We start from the raw sequence: 16884 nt of genomic DNA, 5'->3' as shown, positions 1-16884 counted from the left end.
ACCAACAGACACAATTCTATGATAACAAGGCTTAGGCCACTAAAATGTGACATCTGGTCAATCTTGCTGTATGCTTCAGAAACATGGACTGGAAACATCAGAACTCCAAAGAAAATTTGAAGCAACAGAAATGCGGTTTCTTAGAAGAATGCTGAAAATATCATATAGAGATAGGGTAACTAATGAGATAATTCTCCAACGTGCCCATACAAAAAGCTCTTTAATAAGAACTTTAAGTGAGTGGAAACTTAAAATACTGCAAAATTAAATGGGACAAATTCCAAAGGGGGGTGGGGTGGGTGAGTCAGGGACTTTGTGAGGGAGCCCTAACTCCATCCTCCTCATTCCTCATTCCCCTTTTCCCTTCTCACTCCCCTCCCTCACACTCCACTGCATGTGTCTGTGTGTGAGAGACGGCCTGCGCAGTCGCACTCCATCAACGATATGCTCTCCCTCCCAACACACTCGCACTCCTCTGTACACAACAATCCTCACCAGCTCAGAAGATCCAAAAATCTTATACCCTCCCTCCTGCACCAACTCCTTAGCCATGTGTTAAACGGTATAATCTTCCGATTCTTGGCACGTGGCACAGATGACAGTCCTGAGATCACAGCCCTGGATAAGCCGCCCTTTAACTTAGCAGCTCACTCCCCGAACTCCCTTTGCAGAACCTCGTTACTCGACCAGACCATATATCAGAACCTTGCATGCAGGAGACCACATGCCATCCTGGAATCTCATTCTCACCCACAGGACGTCCTATCAGTTCCCTGAAGGAATGAATAACCTCTGACCACAGCTCGCCTCTTCTCCACCCTTCCCTCCTCAGTCTCTGAGCCAGACTAAGTGCTAGAGACCCTTCTGCTGTGACCTTCCTTTACGTGGTCATCCCCACCATCCCTGACAGGATCTAAATTGATATCTGTGTTGTTCAGGGGGATGGACACAGGGGTAAACTGCTCTCGCTGTTTCCCCCTTCCCTTCCTGACAGTCACCCAGTTTCCTGTGCCGTGCTTCTTGGATGCAACTACCTCTCAAATGTCCTACCTATCACCCCTTCAGCCTCCCGAATGATCTGGAGTTCATCCAGTTCCAGCTGCAACTCCTGAATGTGGATTGTTTGGAACTGAAGCTGGATGCCCTTCTCACAGGTGTAGTTATCAGGGACACAGGAGGGTCCCCTGCCTTCCCACATCCCGCAAAGGAGCTTTCCACTATCCCGCCTGGCATCTCCACTGTTACAACTGAACAAATGAAAAGAGGGCAAAAAAAAATTCTACCTTTGGCATGATTTTGCCTTCTCTGACTGAAGGCTCTCCTCACTGAAACCTAAAGAGCTAAAGCAGTGAAGTCTCCGCTCTGACTCTGTCCACTCCAACAGTGACCGCTCCACTTGCTCCTGCCTGACTTGTTCTTGATAATCAACCCTAAATACAGATTGGCCACTGCTGAAAGCTCAAAAATAACCTGCCCTGAATCACTGCCTTTAATACTCGGTCGGTGAACCTGAGTGAATTACGTCCTCTCAAGCGTCTGATCTCTCCGATTATCGATGGGTCAAAGCTCGGTAGGGCGACACAAGGATGAATGACTGATCGAAACCCATCCCACAGTCTGAGCAGGTGACCACCCTCCCCACAGTGTGAACCCACCACTGTCTCTGCAGCGTGGATAAGTGTGTGAATGCCTTCCCACAGTCTGAGCAGGTGAGCACCCTCACCACAGCGTGAACCCACCACTGTCTCTGCAGTGTGGATCAGTGTGTGAATGCCTTCCCACAGTCTGAGCAGGTGACCACCCTCCCCACAGTGTGAACCCACCACTGTCTCTGCAGTGTGGATCAGTGTGTGAATGCCTTCCCACAGTCTGAGCAGGTGACCACCCTCCCCACAGTGTGAACCCACCACTGTCTCTGCAGTGTGGATCAGTGTGTGAATGCCTTCCCACAGTCAGAGCAGGTGACCACCCTCCCCACAGTGTGAACCCACCACTGTCTCTGCAGTGTGGATCAGTGTGTCAATGCCTTCCCACAGTCTGAGCAGATCAACGTCCTCTCACTGCTGAAATCAGTCTGGTGTGTCAGTAGGTAAGATGAAAGTGTGATTTCATTCCCAGTCTGAACAGATGTGATGACTGAGTGAATTCCTTCCCACAGTCTGAGCAGTTGAGCAGTTTCTCCCCAGTGTGAACTCGCTGATGTTCATTCAATTGAGATGTATTTGTGAATCCATTCCCACATTCAGAACAGGTGAGTGGCCAGTGTGAATTTGTTGATGTTCTTTAAAGTCTGAGGACCGAGTGAATTCTTTCCCGCAATCTGGGCAGGTGAACAGTTTCTCCCTGGTGTGAATTTGGCTGTGCTTCACAAGGCTGGTTGACCGAGTGAATCCCTTCCCACATTCAGAACACCTGAATGGCTTCTCCCCAGTGTGAATTGGGTAGTGCCTCACAAGTTTGGATGAGTCAGTGAATCCCTTCCCACAATCTGAGCAGATGAACGGTTTCTCCCCGGTGTGAATTCGGCAGTGCTTCACAAGGTGGGATGAGTTAGTGAATCCCTTCCCACATTCAGAGCAGATGAATGGTTTCTCCCCAGTGTGAATTCGTTGATGTATTTTAACATCTGATGACCGAGTGAATCCCTTCCCACATTCAGAGCACGTGAATGGCTTCTCCCCAGTGTGAATTTGGTAGTGTTTCACAAGTGTGTCTGATTCTTTGAATCTCCTCCCACATTCAGAGCAGCTGAATGGTTTCTCCCCAGTGTGAACTCGCTGATGTTCAATCAGTTGATATGACCGAGCAAATCCCTTCCCACATTCTGAGCAAGTGAATGGCCTCTCCCCAGTGTGAATGCGGTAGTGCCTCACAAGGTTGGATGACCAAGTGAATCTCTTCCCACATGCAGAGCACACGAATGGCCACTCCCCAGTGTGAATTCGCCGATGCACCTCCAGTTGAGATGACTGAGTGAATCCCTTCCCACAGTCTGAGCAGGTCAATGGCATCTTCTCAGTGTGAACTCGCTGGTGTGTCTGTGGGTAGGCTGTGAGTGAATCCCTTCCCACACTGAGAGAAGGAGAATGATATCTCACTGCAATTGAAGAACTGATCTTCAGTGAACAAATGCTGGTGTTTTCTCAGCACCCCGGCTCCAGTAGATAACACTGAGTTAGAAAAGAAAACTTCACTTCAGACAGAAAGCACATTTCCAGCTGGGATGAGATACTTCTTCATTTCCAAGGATTGACAACAGATGTGTTGGTCTTGCAAAGAAAATATTTGGTCACTCCTTATATATCCGGTCAGAGAGAGCAAAACTGACATGTTGAGATTCCCTTGCACAACTGTTCTGCCATTTCAGACCTGTAAGAATAATTGAAAGGACATCAATGCGTGAAGAACAATTATTCAGGTAAGATTTTAGTCTGTGGTGAGAACATAAGAAATTGGAGCACGAGAACGTCATCTGGCCCATCTCCACCAACCTGCCTTTACTCCATCGCCCTTAATCTCCCTACTATGGAAAAATCTATCCAACTTTGTCTCAAATACATTTACTGAGGAAGCCTCCAGTGCTTCATTGGGCAGAGGAATCCACATATTCACCACCCTCAGGGAAAAGCAGTTCCTCCTCATCTCCATCCCAAATGCCCTGAATCTTGAGGTGATGTCCTCTAGTTCTAGTCTCACCTACCAGTGGAAACAACTTTCCTGCCTCTATCTAATCTATCCCTGTCATAATTTTACATGTTTCTATAAGATCTTCACTCAATTTGAGCTCTGGCATTACTGAGTTCAACTCAAGTTGAGATATACTGCAGGTGACTGTGGGAAGTGAGGGAGGAGATTGCTGAGCATCTGGCGATGATCTTTGTATCATCAATAGGGATGGGAGAAGCACCCGAGGATTGTTCAAGAAAGGGAGTAGAGGTAACCCAGGAAATTATAGACCAGTGAGTCTTGCATCAGTCGTGGGCAATTTGTTGGAGAAGATCCTAAGCGGGAGGACTTATGAGCATCAGATTAGCGGTAGTCAGCATGGCTTTGTCAAGGGCAGGTTATGCCTTACCAACCTGATTGAACTCTTTGGGGATGTAACATTGATGAAGGTAGAACATTGGATGTAGTGTACGTGGTTTTCAGTAAGACTTTTGATAAGGTTCCCCATATGAGGCTCATTGAGAAAGTAACGAGGAAGGACCCAAGGAGACCTGCTTTGTGGATCCAGAACTAGCTTGGCCACAGGGTGGTTGTTGATGGTTTGTATTCTGCATGGAGGATGGTTAACAGTGAGATTCTGCAGCGATCTGTTCTGGGACCCCTCCTCTTTGTGAATTTTAAAAATGACCTTGATGAGGAGTAGAAGGGTGTGTTTGTAAGTTTGTCGATGACACAAATGTAGTGGGTGCTGTGGGTTGTCTGAATGGTTGTCACAGTAGAGCAGTTACATCGATAGGATGTAGAACTGGACTGAGAATTGGCAGATTGAGTTCAACCTGGTGGTTCATTTTGGTAGGTCTAATTTGAAGACAGAATACAATACTAATGATAGGACTCTTGGCAGTTTGGAGGATCAGCGAGATCTTGCGGTCCGTGTCAATAGTACATGCAAAGCTGCTGAGCAGGTTGACAATGTTTTTAAGAAGGCCTTCATCAACCATGGGACTGAGTTCAAAAGCGGTGAGGTACTGTTACAGATTTATAAGGCCTTCATTGGACCCCACTTTTAGTACTGTGTTCAATTCTGATCAACTCACTACAGGAAGAATGTGGATACTCTGGAAAGGGTTCAGAGGAGAGTTGTATAAGATGATGAGAGGCATTGATCAAGCAGAAAGCCAGAGGTTTTTTCTCAGGGCTGAGCTAGCTAACATGCAAGGGCAGAGTTTTAAGATGCATGTAAGTAGGTACAAGGGGGATACCAGAGGTAAGTTTTTCAAAGGTAGAGGCGGATACAATCAGGGTCTTTTCAGACACTGTTAGGTGCCTACATGGAGCTTAGAATAATAGAGGTCTATGTGGTAGTCAAACTCTAGACAGTTTTGAGAGTAGGTTTTATGGTCAGCATGATATTGTCGGCCGAAGGGCCTGCAATGTATTCCAGACTTCTGTTTCTATGTTTATATATGAACTCCTCATCTTCTAACAAGTCACGGATCAGGCATCCTGACTGACCAACAAATTCTCTGACTGTATTCCCTCTGTATGAGAGTAGGCTATTTCTGCCTTCAATCAACCTGTGTCTTGGCTCAATTTGTCCTGATTTTTGGTATCATTTCAAGTGCTGGTCATGCTCCACAACACAACAAAGTGAACTTGTTACTACATGTCGGATCCTGGAGATTTTCTAATTTTTGGGATCCCCTCCCACCCCGAGCTGATTGACAGTGATGAACCCATCGATGGCAATGACTATGAAGGGGTGGGCAGTAGTTATTCTCATTGGTGTGTGGCACCTTTGTGGTGTGCAAGCTACAAGTCACTTGTCATCGAGAACAAGGTGTTTCATATCGTTATTTAAACAGAGAACTAAAGCTGACGGGAGGATTTCTTTTAGCCATACAGCACTAATTTACATTTCCACTGACTGGACAGTATATTTTTGTTCCGAGGTACTGATCCTCGGATTGGCATGACTGGAGGTCGAAGTATTTGGGCATATTCTAAGGGGACAATGCTGGTAGTGTCACCCATGGCTGACTCTTTACCCAGCAGACACCAAGAACAAGTAAGCTGTCTATCCGCCATCTAAGGACCCAGCAATGCGCATGCGCCGCAGAAATGGCGGCGCCGCCAGCTCTCAATCAGCCGTAAACTCCCCGTCACTCGGGAAAATCGTGGGGCTGGGACTGTCCTGGGGTGCAGGACCAGTGGGGACGGAGCTCATAGTAATGTTCCTTCAATCGCGGTGCAGACGCCGGTGATTAAGCTCCCACCCGCGGCCCCGCTCCTACCTGCGTCCGATCCCAGCGAGCCGCTCATCTACTGAGCGCATGCGCAATATTCGCCATTGGCTGTGACGCACACGCATGCGCATTTGTTTAAATAGGATTTTTTTAAAAATCTGCAGATGCGGAAATCCAAAGCAACACCCACAAAATGCTGGAGGAACTCGGGGGGGGCAGAAAGCAACGATGGAGGGGAGAGAACAGTCGGCGTTTCAGACAGAGACCCTTCTTCAGGACTGGAAAGGAAGGGAGGGAGAAAGAATGTGAAGTGGAGGGGAGGTGATACATCAGATTGGTCAGGCGTGAAGTAAAGAGCTGGGAAAATTGATGAAAGAGATAAAGGACTGCAGAATAATCATGATGATGTTGATAATAATAAATAAATACATTATTGATCCCGAGTGGGGAATTCTTTCGTTACAGCAGCGACATTCAGGAACACAATTAGCAGTGTGCAGACTTTACTAAAAATAAACCGGGAATAATAATATACACAATAATACTGCACCAATGCGCAATAATAATGTATGAAATAAAAATGCAGATACTGTTGATCTCTGAAATGTGTTCTCCTGTCGCAGAAAGATGAACTGTTGAATATGCGTATTGTCGTTGATCCCAAAGATTTTCTGTAAAGGCGTCAAATGTTATGAGGAGAAGGCAGGAGAACGAGGTTGAGAAGGAAAATAAAAGACACTGGCACTGTCAAGCACAGACGGATGGGACAGACTCAGATAGGGGTTCTTGTTTGGCACGGAGCTGTGGGGCTGAACACCGGTTCATTTTCCACTCTCGGACCTTCACTGAGACCATTTCTCATCAGTACATGTTTTACTTGGAAGTTTCTGGCCTTAACTTATTTTTAATTCATCTCAGAACAATTCTCAACAAAATCTTTATTAGGTGAATCTTAAGACAGATTGTTCTATAATTTTCGCAGTCAATAATTCCAGGAATTCTTGGCAGAGCTATAAGTACAGATTTCAAGCGATCATCAGGCAATACAGCAGACTCATATATGCCATTAAACAGTTCAAAAAGAATATCTATGCCCAGATCTTCTAGGGCTTGTAAACTGAGGTTTCCTCAAGTCCAGTGGCTTTACCACGTTTCATGCTTTACATTGCTTTAGTTTTTTCTTCTTTGGTAATAGGTGGGCCAGAATTAGGGTGTTTAATATCTGGGGGTTCCCCTCTATTATCCTCAGACAGCTGCTCTATATACTGAATCCTCCTCCCACATACTTCATCTGGATCTGTCTGCTGATCTTATGCATTCTGTAGAGGAGGTTTTCTTAATTCCATAATTTCTTTAATTTTCTTGTCCATTCCTTTGCCGTTGTTAATATGGCCTTCTGCTTCATTGCATTTTTGATTTAGCCTTTCTTCCTTCGCAATATTGCACACTTGTCTGTTTAGCTCGCTGAATTGCACTTCATTATTCTTCACTAACCTTCTTTGTTCCATCAGATGTAGAATTTCTTGGGTTATCCACCCCTTGTTGGTGTGTTGTGTTTCTTGTATTTGGATTATCTCCCCTGCTGATTGCTGTATAGCATATTTAAATCTGTCCCAAATAGGTGTTGTTTCATTTTCGTTGAGGTGTTCTTCTACAGCTGTCTTGAATTGTTGCTAAGTATGCTATCTTTTTTTTTGTTCTCCCAATACCGACTTCTCTTTTTTCCACGTTTCAGTTTCTTTAATTTTGTTTTGATGGTAGCTATTACTGGATGGTGATCTGAACAACAGTCTGCTCCTGAGTAGGATTTAGAATTTGTGATATTATTTCTAAAGGTTCATTGACGGTAATGAAATCTATTTGATTCCTTGTTCTATCTACAGGGCTAATCCAAGTGCACAATCTACATGGATGGTTTTTATACGAAGTATTTGTGGTCACTTGGTTGTATCTGACACACCAGTCAGTAAACCTTTCTCCATTTTCAATTTTCTCCCCTAGTCCTATAATATTATCAACCGTTTTCTGTCCAACTTTGTCGTTAAAATCTCCCATGACTAGTTTTATATCCTGAGATTTACATTGCCCTGTCGAGATCTTCATAAAACTTGTTGTTATCCTGTTCGTCCCCATCATTTGTTGGTGCATAGGTTTGGATTATACTGATGTTAAAAGGGTTAACCCTTAATTTAACTAAAAGCAGCCGATCAGAAATCGCCCAATATGGTATAAGACATTTTGGTACTTTGTATTATTTCAAATTCTCGCTAAACTAAATACTGATGGAAGGGAACAACAACTACTTCACAATTCATATTGGAACCAAATGGCAGTGTAAAAATTTATGATAATATTAGTAGTTGCACTAAAATTTAAAGAGGATTTAGACAGAGACGCGTTGCCTCATTGGAATTTTAATATATCTATAGTGAAATGATTCTCAGAGAAATAGAAGACCTAGATGGGATAAAAATTTGAGGTGTTAACATCAACAATATAAGATATGCAGACGATACCATCCTAATAGCAAGTACTACAGAAGACCTACAAATCCTCCTACCCAAAGTAATGCAAACAAGTGCAGATTCTGGTCTAACCATCAACTGAAAAAAAAAGTATGGTAATATCAAAACAGCAGGACACTCCCAACGGCAAGTTGTACATCAGTAACCAAGCGGATGAACAAAAGGCCAGTTTCAATTACCTTGGTAGCTTTATATTGTTACTTGTTATTCGTTATTCAAATAACAAGCCATAGGTAACAAAGGACTTTAAGGACATCCTGAACACTAAAAAGAGGGTGTTTGGAGATGGAAATAGGGAGGAGCTGAGGACAATACAGAGGGACCTGAAAGCCAAGTCGAGGGAGGTTAAAGACAGGTATAGGAGGAAGCTTGAGTGGAAACTCCAGCAGAACAACACGAGAGAGGTCTGGAGTGGGATGAGGACCATCACTGGGTTCCGGCAAACTAGCAACAGAGGAGCTGAAGGCAGTGTGGACAGGGCCAACGAACTTAACCTGTTCTTCAACAGATTTGACACTGTGGCCTCTGCCCATCCCCCACGATTCATCTGTTGTCGGCCCCCAACCAACACATACTCCACTCTCGCCTCCTACCCCTCCTCACAGCCTCCCACCCTGCTCTGATGACTACATCCCTCCCCCACCTGAAACCACCATGATGGGCTTCACAGCTGAACGGGTGAGAAGACATCTGAAACCTCTCAACCCCCAAGCAAGGCTGCAGGCCCGGATGGTGTCAGCCCCAGGGTGATCAAAGCCTGTGCCCCCCAGCTATGTGGGGTACTTCACCATGTCTTTAACCTGAGCCTGAGTCTCCAGAGGGTTCCTGTGCTGTGGAAGCCGTCCTGCCTCGTCCCTGTACCGAAGGCACCGTGCCCCAGTGGCTCCAATGACTACAGACCGGTGGCATTGACCTCCCACATCATGAAGACCCTGGAGAGACTTGTTCTAGAGCAGCTCCGACCTATGGTTAGGCCACACTTAGACCCCCTCCAGTTTGCCTATCAGCCCCGACTAGGATTTGAGGAAGCCATCATGTACCTGCTGAACCGTGTCTACGCCCACCTGGACAAGCCGGCGAGCACTGTGATGCTCATGTCTTTTGACTTCTCCAGTGCGTTCAACACCATCCGCCCTGCTCTGCTGGGTGAGAAGCTGACAGTGATGCAGGTGGATGCTTCCCTGGTGTCATGGATTATTGATTACCTGACTGGCAGACCACAGTACGTGCGCTTGCAACACTGTGTGTCAGACAGAGTGGTCAGCAGCACTGGGGCTCCACAGGGGGCTGTCCGGTCTCCCTTTCTCTTCACCATCTACGCCTCGGACTTCAACTACTGCACAGAGTCTTGCCATCTTCAGAAGTTTTCTGATGACTCTGCCATAGTTGGATGCATCAGCAAGGGAGATCAGGCTGAGTGCAGGGTTACGGTGGGAAACTTTGTCACATGGTGTGAGCAGAATCATCTGCAGCTCAATGTGAAAAAGACTAAGGAGCTGGTGGTGGACCTGAGGAGGGCCAAATCACCGATGACCCGCTTCCATCCATGGAGTCAGTGTGGACATGGTGGAGGATTACAAGTACCTGGGGATACGAATTGACAATAAACTGGACTGGTCAAAGAACACTGAGGCTGTCTACAAGAAGGGTCAGAGCCGTCTCTATTTCCTGAGGAGGCTGAGGTCCTTTAACATCTGCCGGACGATGTTGAAGATGTTTTACGAGTCTGTAGTGGCCAGTGCTATCATGTTTGCTGTTGTGTGCTGGGGCAGCAGGCTGAGGGTAGCAGACACCAACAGAGTCAACAAACTCATTCGTAAGGCCAGTGATGTTGTGGGGGTGGAACTGGACTCTCTGACGGTGGTGTCTGAAAAGAGGATGCTGTCCAAGTTGCATGCCATCTTGGACAATGTCTCCCATCCACTCCATAATGTACTGGTTAGGCACAGGAGTACATTCAGCCAGAGACTCATTTCACCGAGATGCATAGGAAGTCATTCCTGCCTGTGGCCATCAAACTTTACAATTCCTCTCTCGGAATGTCAGCCGATCTGAGCCAATAGGCTGGTCCTGGACTTCTTTCCACTTGGCATAATTTACTTAATATTATTTCATTACTTCTGGTTTTATTTTGCTATATTTCTACTCTATTCTTGGTTGGTGCAACTGTAACAAAAACCAATTTCCCTCGGGATCAATAATGTATGTCTGTCTATCTGTCTATATCACAAGATGCTGGAAGTAAAGAAGAAATAAAAAGTAGAATTGGTATTACCAAAACCAACTTCCAAAAAACGATTTTTACCAACAGACACAATTCTATGATAACACGGTTTAGGCTACTAAAATGTGACATCTGGTCAATCTTGTATGCTTCTGAAACATGGACTGGAAACACCAGAACTCCAAAGAAACTTCGAAGCAACAGAAATGCGGTTTCTTAGAAGAATGCTGAAAATATCATATAGAGATAGGGTAACTAATGAGACAATGCTCCAACGTGCCCATATAAAAAGCTCTTTAATAAGAACTTTAAGTGAGTGGAAACTTAAAGTACTGCAAAATTAAATGGGACCAATTCCAAAGGGGGTGGGGTGGGTGAGTCTGGGACTTTGTGAAGGAGCCCTAACTCCATCCTCCTCATTCCTCATTCCCCTTCTCACTCTCCTCCCTCACGAGGCATGTGTCTGTGTGTGAAAGACTGCCTGCGCAGTCGCACTCCATCAACGATGTGCTCTCCCCCCCAGCACACTCGCACTCCTCTGCACACAACAATCCTCACCAGCTCAGAAGATCCAAAAATCTTATACACTCCCTCCTGCACCAACTCCTTAGCCATGTGTTAAACGGTATAATCTTCCGATTCCTGGCACGTGGCACAGATGACAGTCCTGAGATCACAGCCCTGGAAGAGCTGCCCTTTAACTTAGCAGCTCACTCCCCGAACTCCCTTTGCAGAACCTCGTTACTCGACCAGCCCATATATCAGAACCTTGCATGCAGGAGACAACATGCCATCCTGGAATCTCATTCTCACCCACAGGACGTCCTATCAGTTCCCTGAAGGAATGAATCACCTCTAACCACAGCTCGCCTCTTCTCCACCCTTCCCTCCTCAGTCTCAGAGCCAGACTAAGTGCCAGAGACCCTTCTGCTGTGACCTTCCTTTACGTGGTCATCCCCACCATCCCCGACAGTATCTAAATTGATAACTGTGTTGTTCAGGGGGATGGACACAGGGGTAAACTGCTCTCGCTGTATCCCCCTTCCCTTCCTGACAGTCACCCAGTTTCCTGTGCCGTGCTTCTTGGATGCAACTACCTCTCAAATGTCCTACCTATCACCCCTTCAACCTCCCGAATGATCTGGAGTTCATCCAGTTCCAGCTGCAACTCCTGAATGTGGATTGTTTGGAGCTGAAGCTGGATGCCCTTCTCACAGGTGTAGTTATCAGGGACACAGGAGGGACCCCTGCCTTCCCACATCCCGCAAAGGAGCTTTCCACTATCCCGCCTGGCATCTCCACTGTTACAACTGAACAAATGAAAAGGGGGCAAAAAAAAATTCTACCTTTGGCATGATTTTGCCTTCTCTGACTGAAGGCTCTCCTCACTGAAACCTAAAGAGCTAAAGCAGTGAAGTCTCCGCTCTGACTCTGTCCACTCCAACAGTGACCGCTCTACTTGCTCCTGCCTGACTTGTTCTTCATAATCAACCCTAAATACAGATTGGCCACTGCTGAAAGCTCAAAAATAACCTGCCCTGAACCACTGCCTTTAATACTCGGTCGGTGAACCTGAGTGAATTACGTCCTCTCAAGCGTCTGATCTCTCCGATTATCGATGGGTCAAAGCTCGGTAGGGCGACACAAGGATGAATGACTGATCGAAACCCATCCCACAGTCTGAGCAGGTGACCACCCTCCCCACAGTGTGAACCCACCACTGTCTCTGCAGTGTGGATCAGTGTGTGAATGCCTTCCCACAGTCCGAGCAGGTGACCACCCTCCCCACAGTGTGAACCCACCACTGTCTCTGCAGTGTGGATCAGTGTGTGAATGCCTTCCCACAGTCAGAGCAGGTGACCACCCTCCCCACAGTGTGAACCCACCACTGTCTCTGCAGTGTGGATCAGTGTGTCAATGCCTTCCCACAGTCTGAGCAGATCAACGTCCTCTCACTGCTGAAATCAGTCTGGTGTGTCAGTAGGTGAGATGAAAGTGTGATTTCATTCCCAGTCTGAACAGATGTGATGACTGAGTGAATTCCTTCCCACAGTCTGAGCAGTTGAGCAGTTTCTCCCCAGTGTGAACTCGCTGATGTTCATTCAATTGAGATGTATTTGTGAATCCATTCCCACATTCAGAACAGGTGAGTGGCCAGTGTGAATTTGTTGATGTTCTTTAAAGTCTGAGGACCGAGTGAATTCTTTCCCGCAATCTGGGCAGGTGAACAGTTTCTCCCTGGTGTGAATTTGGCTGTGCTTCACAAGGCTGGTTGACCGAGTGAATCCCTTCCCACATTCAGAACACCTGAATGGCTTCTCCCCAGTGTGAATTGGGTAGTGCCTCACAAGTTTGGATGAGTCAGTGAATCCCTTCCCACAATCTGAGCAGATGAACGGTTTCTCCCCGGTGTGAATTCGGCAGTGCTTCACAAGGTGGGATGAGTTAGTGAATCCCTTCCCACATTCAGAGCAGATGAATGGTTTCTCCCCAGTGTGAATTCGTTGATGTATTTTAACATCTGATGACCGAGTGAATCCCTTCCCACATTCAGAGCACGTGAATGGCTTATCCCCAGTGTGAATTTGGTAGTGTTTCACAAGTGTGTCTGATTCTTTGAATCTCCTCCCACATTCAGAGCAGCTGAATGGTTTCTCCCCAGTGTGAACTCGCTGATGTTCAATCAGTTGATATGACCGAGCAAATCCCTTCCCACATTCTGAGCAAGTGAATGGCCTCTCCCCAGTGTGAACGCGGTAGTGCCTCACAAGGTTGGATGACCAAGTGAATCTCTTCCCACATGCAGAGCACACGAATGGCCACTCCCCAGTGTGAATTCGCCGATGCACCTCCAGTTGAGATGACTGAGTGAATCCCTTCCCACAGTCTGAGCAGGTCAATGGCATCTTCTCAGTGTGAACTCGCTGGTGTGTCTGTGGGTAGGCTGTGAGTGAATCCCTTCCCACACTGAGAGAAGGAGAATGATATCTCACTGCAATTGAAGAACTGATCTTCAGTGAACAAATGCTGGTGTTTTCTCAGCACCCCGGCTCCAGTAGATAACACTGAGTTAGAAAAGAAAACTTCACTTCAGACAGAAAACACATTTCCAGCTGGGATGAGATACTTCTTCATTTCCAAGGATCGACAACAGATGTGTTGGTCTTGCAAAGAAAATATTTGGTCACTCCTTATATATCCGGTCAGAGAGAGCAAAACTGACATGTTGAGATTCCCTTGCACAACTGTTCTGCCATTTCAGACCTGTAAGAATAATTGAAAGGACATCAATGCGTGAAGAACAATTATTCAGGTAAGATTTTAGTCTGTGGTGAGAACATAAGAAATTGGAGCACGAGAACGTCATCTGGCCCATCTCCACCAACCTGCCTTTACTCCATCGCCCTTAATCTCCCTACTATGGAAAAATCTATCCAACTTTGTCTCAAATACATTTACTGAAGAACCCTCCAGTGCTTCATTGGGCAGAGAAATGCACATATTCACCACCCTCAGGGAAAAGCAGTTCCTCCTCATCTCCATCCCAAATGCCCTGAATCTTGAGGTGATGTCCTCTAGTTCTAGTCTCACCTACCAGTGGAAACAACTTTCCTGCCTCTATCTTATCTATCCCTGTCATAATTTTACATGTTTCTATAAGATCTTCACTCAATTTGAGCTCTGGCATTACTGAGTTCAACTCAAGTTGAGATATACTGCAGGTGACTGTGGGAAGCGAGGGAGGAGATTGCTGAGCATCTGGTGATGATCTTTGTCTCATCAATAGGGATGGGAGAAGTACCCGAGGATTGTTTAACAAACGGAAAAAAGGTAACCCAGGAAATTATAGACCAGTGAGTCTTGCATCAGTCGTGGGCAATTTGTTGGAGAAGATCCTAAGCGGGAGGACTTATGAGCATCAGATTAGCGGTAGTCAGCATGGCTTTGTCAAGGGCAGGTTATGCCTTACCAACCTGATTGAACTCTTTGGGGATGTAACATTGATGAAGGTAGAACATTGGATGTAGTGTACGTGGTTTTCAGTAAGACTTTTGATAAGGTTCCCCATACGAGGCTCATTGAGAAAGTAACGAGGAAGGACCCAAGGAGAGCTGCTTTGTGGATCCAGAACTGGCTTGGCCACAGGGTGGTTGTTGATGGTTTGTATTCTGCATGGAGGATGGTGAACAGTGATATTCTGCAGCGATCTGTTCTGGGACCCCTCCTCTTTGTGAATTTTAAAAATGACCTTGATGAGGAGTAGAAGGGTGTGTTTGTAAGTTTGTCGATGACACAAATGTAGTGGGTACTGTGGGCTGTCTGAATGATTGTCACAGTAGAGCAGTTACATCGATAGGATGTAGAACTGGACTGAGAATTGGCAGATTGAGTTCAACCTGGTGGTTCATTTTGGTAGGTCTAATTTGAAGACAGACTACAATACTAATGATAGGACTCTTGGCAGTTTGGAGGATCAGCGAGATCTTGCGGTCCGTGTCAATAGTACATGCAAAGCTGCTGTGCAGGTTGACAATGTTTTTAAGAAGGCCTTCATCAACCATGGGACTGAGTTCAAAACTGGTGAGGTACTGTTACAGATTTATAAGGCCTTCATTGGACCCCACTTTTAGTACTGTGTTCAATTCTGATCATCTCACTACAGGAAGAATGTGGATACTCTGGAAAGGGTGCAGAGGAGAGTTGTATAAGATGATGAGAGGCATTGATCAAGCAGATAGCCAGAGGTTTTTTCTCAGGGCTGAGCTAGCTAACATGCAAGGGCAGAGTTTTAAGATGCATGTAAGTAGGTACAAGGGGGATACCAGAGGTAAGTTTTTCAAAGGTAGAGGCGGATACAATCAGGGTCTTTTCAGACACTGTTAGGTGCCTACATGGAGCTTAGAATAATAGAGGTCTATGTGGTAGTCAAACTCTAGACAGTTTTGAGAGTAGGTTTTATGGTCAGCATGACATTGTCGGCCGAAGGGCCTGCAATGTATTCCAGACTTCTGTTTCTATGTTTAGATATGAACTCCTCATCTTCTAACAAGTCACGGATCAGGCATCCTGACTGACCAACAAATTCTCTGACTGTATTCCCTCTGTATGAGAGTAGGCTATTTCTGCCTTCAATCAACCTGTGTCTTGGCTCAATTTGTCCTGATTTTTGGTATCATTTCAAGTGCTGGTCATGCTCCACAACACAACAAAGTGAACTTGTTACTACATGTCGGATCCTGGAGATTTTCTAATTACTGGGATCCCCTCCCACCCCCAGCTGATTGACAGTGATGAACCCATCGATGGCAATGGCTATGAAGGGGTGGGCAGTAGTTATTCTCATTGGAATGGGGCACCTTTGTGATGTGCAAGCTACAAGTCACTTGTCATCGAGAACAAGGTGTTTCATATCGTTATTTACACAGAGAACTAAAGCTGACGGGAGGATTTCTTTTAGCCATACAGCACTAATTTACATTTCCACTGACTGGACAGTATATTTTTGTTCCGAGGTACTGATCCTCGGATTGGCATGACTGGAGGTCGAAGTATTTGGGCATATTCTAAGGGGACAATGCTGGTAGTGTCACCCATGGCTGACTCTTTACCCAGCAGACACCAAGAACAAGTAAGCTGTCTATCCGCCATCTAAGGACCCAGCAATGCGCATGCGCCGCAGAAATGGCGGCGCCGCCAGCTCTCAATCAGCCGTAAACTCCCCGTCACTCGGGAAAATCGTGGGGCTGGGACTGTCCTGAGGTGCCGGACCTGTGGGGTCGGAGCTCATAGTAATGTTCCTTCAATCGCGGTGCAAACGCCGGTGATTAAGCTCCCACCCGCGGCCCCGCTCCTACCTGCGTCCGATCCCAGCGAGCCTCTCATCTACTGGGCGCATGCGCAATATTCGCGACGGTCTGTGACGCCCACGCATGCGCATTTGTTTAAATAGGATTTAAAAAAAAATCTGCAGATGCGGAAATCCAAAGCAACACCCACAAAATGCTGGAGGAACTCGGGGGGGCAGAAAGCAACGATGGAGGGGAGAGAACAGTCGGCGTTTCAGACCGAGACCCTTCTTCAGGACTGGAAAGAAAGGGAGGGAGAAAGAATGTGAGGTGGAGGGGAGGTGATACATCAGATTAGTCGGGCGTGAAGTAAAGAGCTGGGAAAATTGATGAAAGAGATAAAGGACTGCAGAATAATCATGATGATGTTGATAATA

The 16884-nt window shown here is 46.2% G+C and overlaps 1 protein-coding gene across 1 annotated transcript; it reads right to left on the bottom strand.

Annotated features, from left to right (window-relative positions):
* Positions 1–2125: 2125 nt before the first annotated feature.
* Positions 2126–16548, bottom strand: LOC140716977 (uncharacterized). The gene is made up of 3 exons (XM_073030183.1): positions 16517–16548; positions 12921–13925; positions 2126–2868 (listed from the first exon to the last, which is right to left on the bottom strand). The coding sequence occupies exons 2-3, from the start codon at positions 13565–13567 to the stop codon at positions 2208–2210; spliced, it is 1308 nt and encodes a 435-aa protein (XP_072886284.1). The 5' UTR covers positions 13568–13925; positions 16517–16548; the 3' UTR covers positions 2126–2207.
* Positions 16549–16884: the final 336 nt, after the last annotated feature.

Source organism: Hemitrygon akajei, chromosome 26 (genome assembly GCF_048418815.1).
Source record: "Hemitrygon akajei chromosome 26, sHemAka1.3, whole genome shotgun sequence".
NCBI lineage: Eukaryota > Metazoa > Chordata > Chondrichthyes > Myliobatiformes > Dasyatidae > Hemitrygon > Hemitrygon akajei.
The sequence above is the reverse complement of the archived record's forward strand: the minus strand, read 5'-3'. Positions and strand labels throughout refer to the sequence as shown.

Excerpts from the sequence above, each read along its gene's own strand:
- LOC140716977 (XM_073030183.1), bottom strand. The coding sequence starts at position 13,567 with ATGCCATTGACCTGCTCAGACTGTGGGAAGGGATTCACTCAGTCATCT. Across the intron at positions 2,869-12,920 it reads CGGTCAACCAGCCTTGTGAA|GCACTACCGCATTCACACTG; the intron begins GCACAGCCAAAT and ends CAACCTTGTGAG.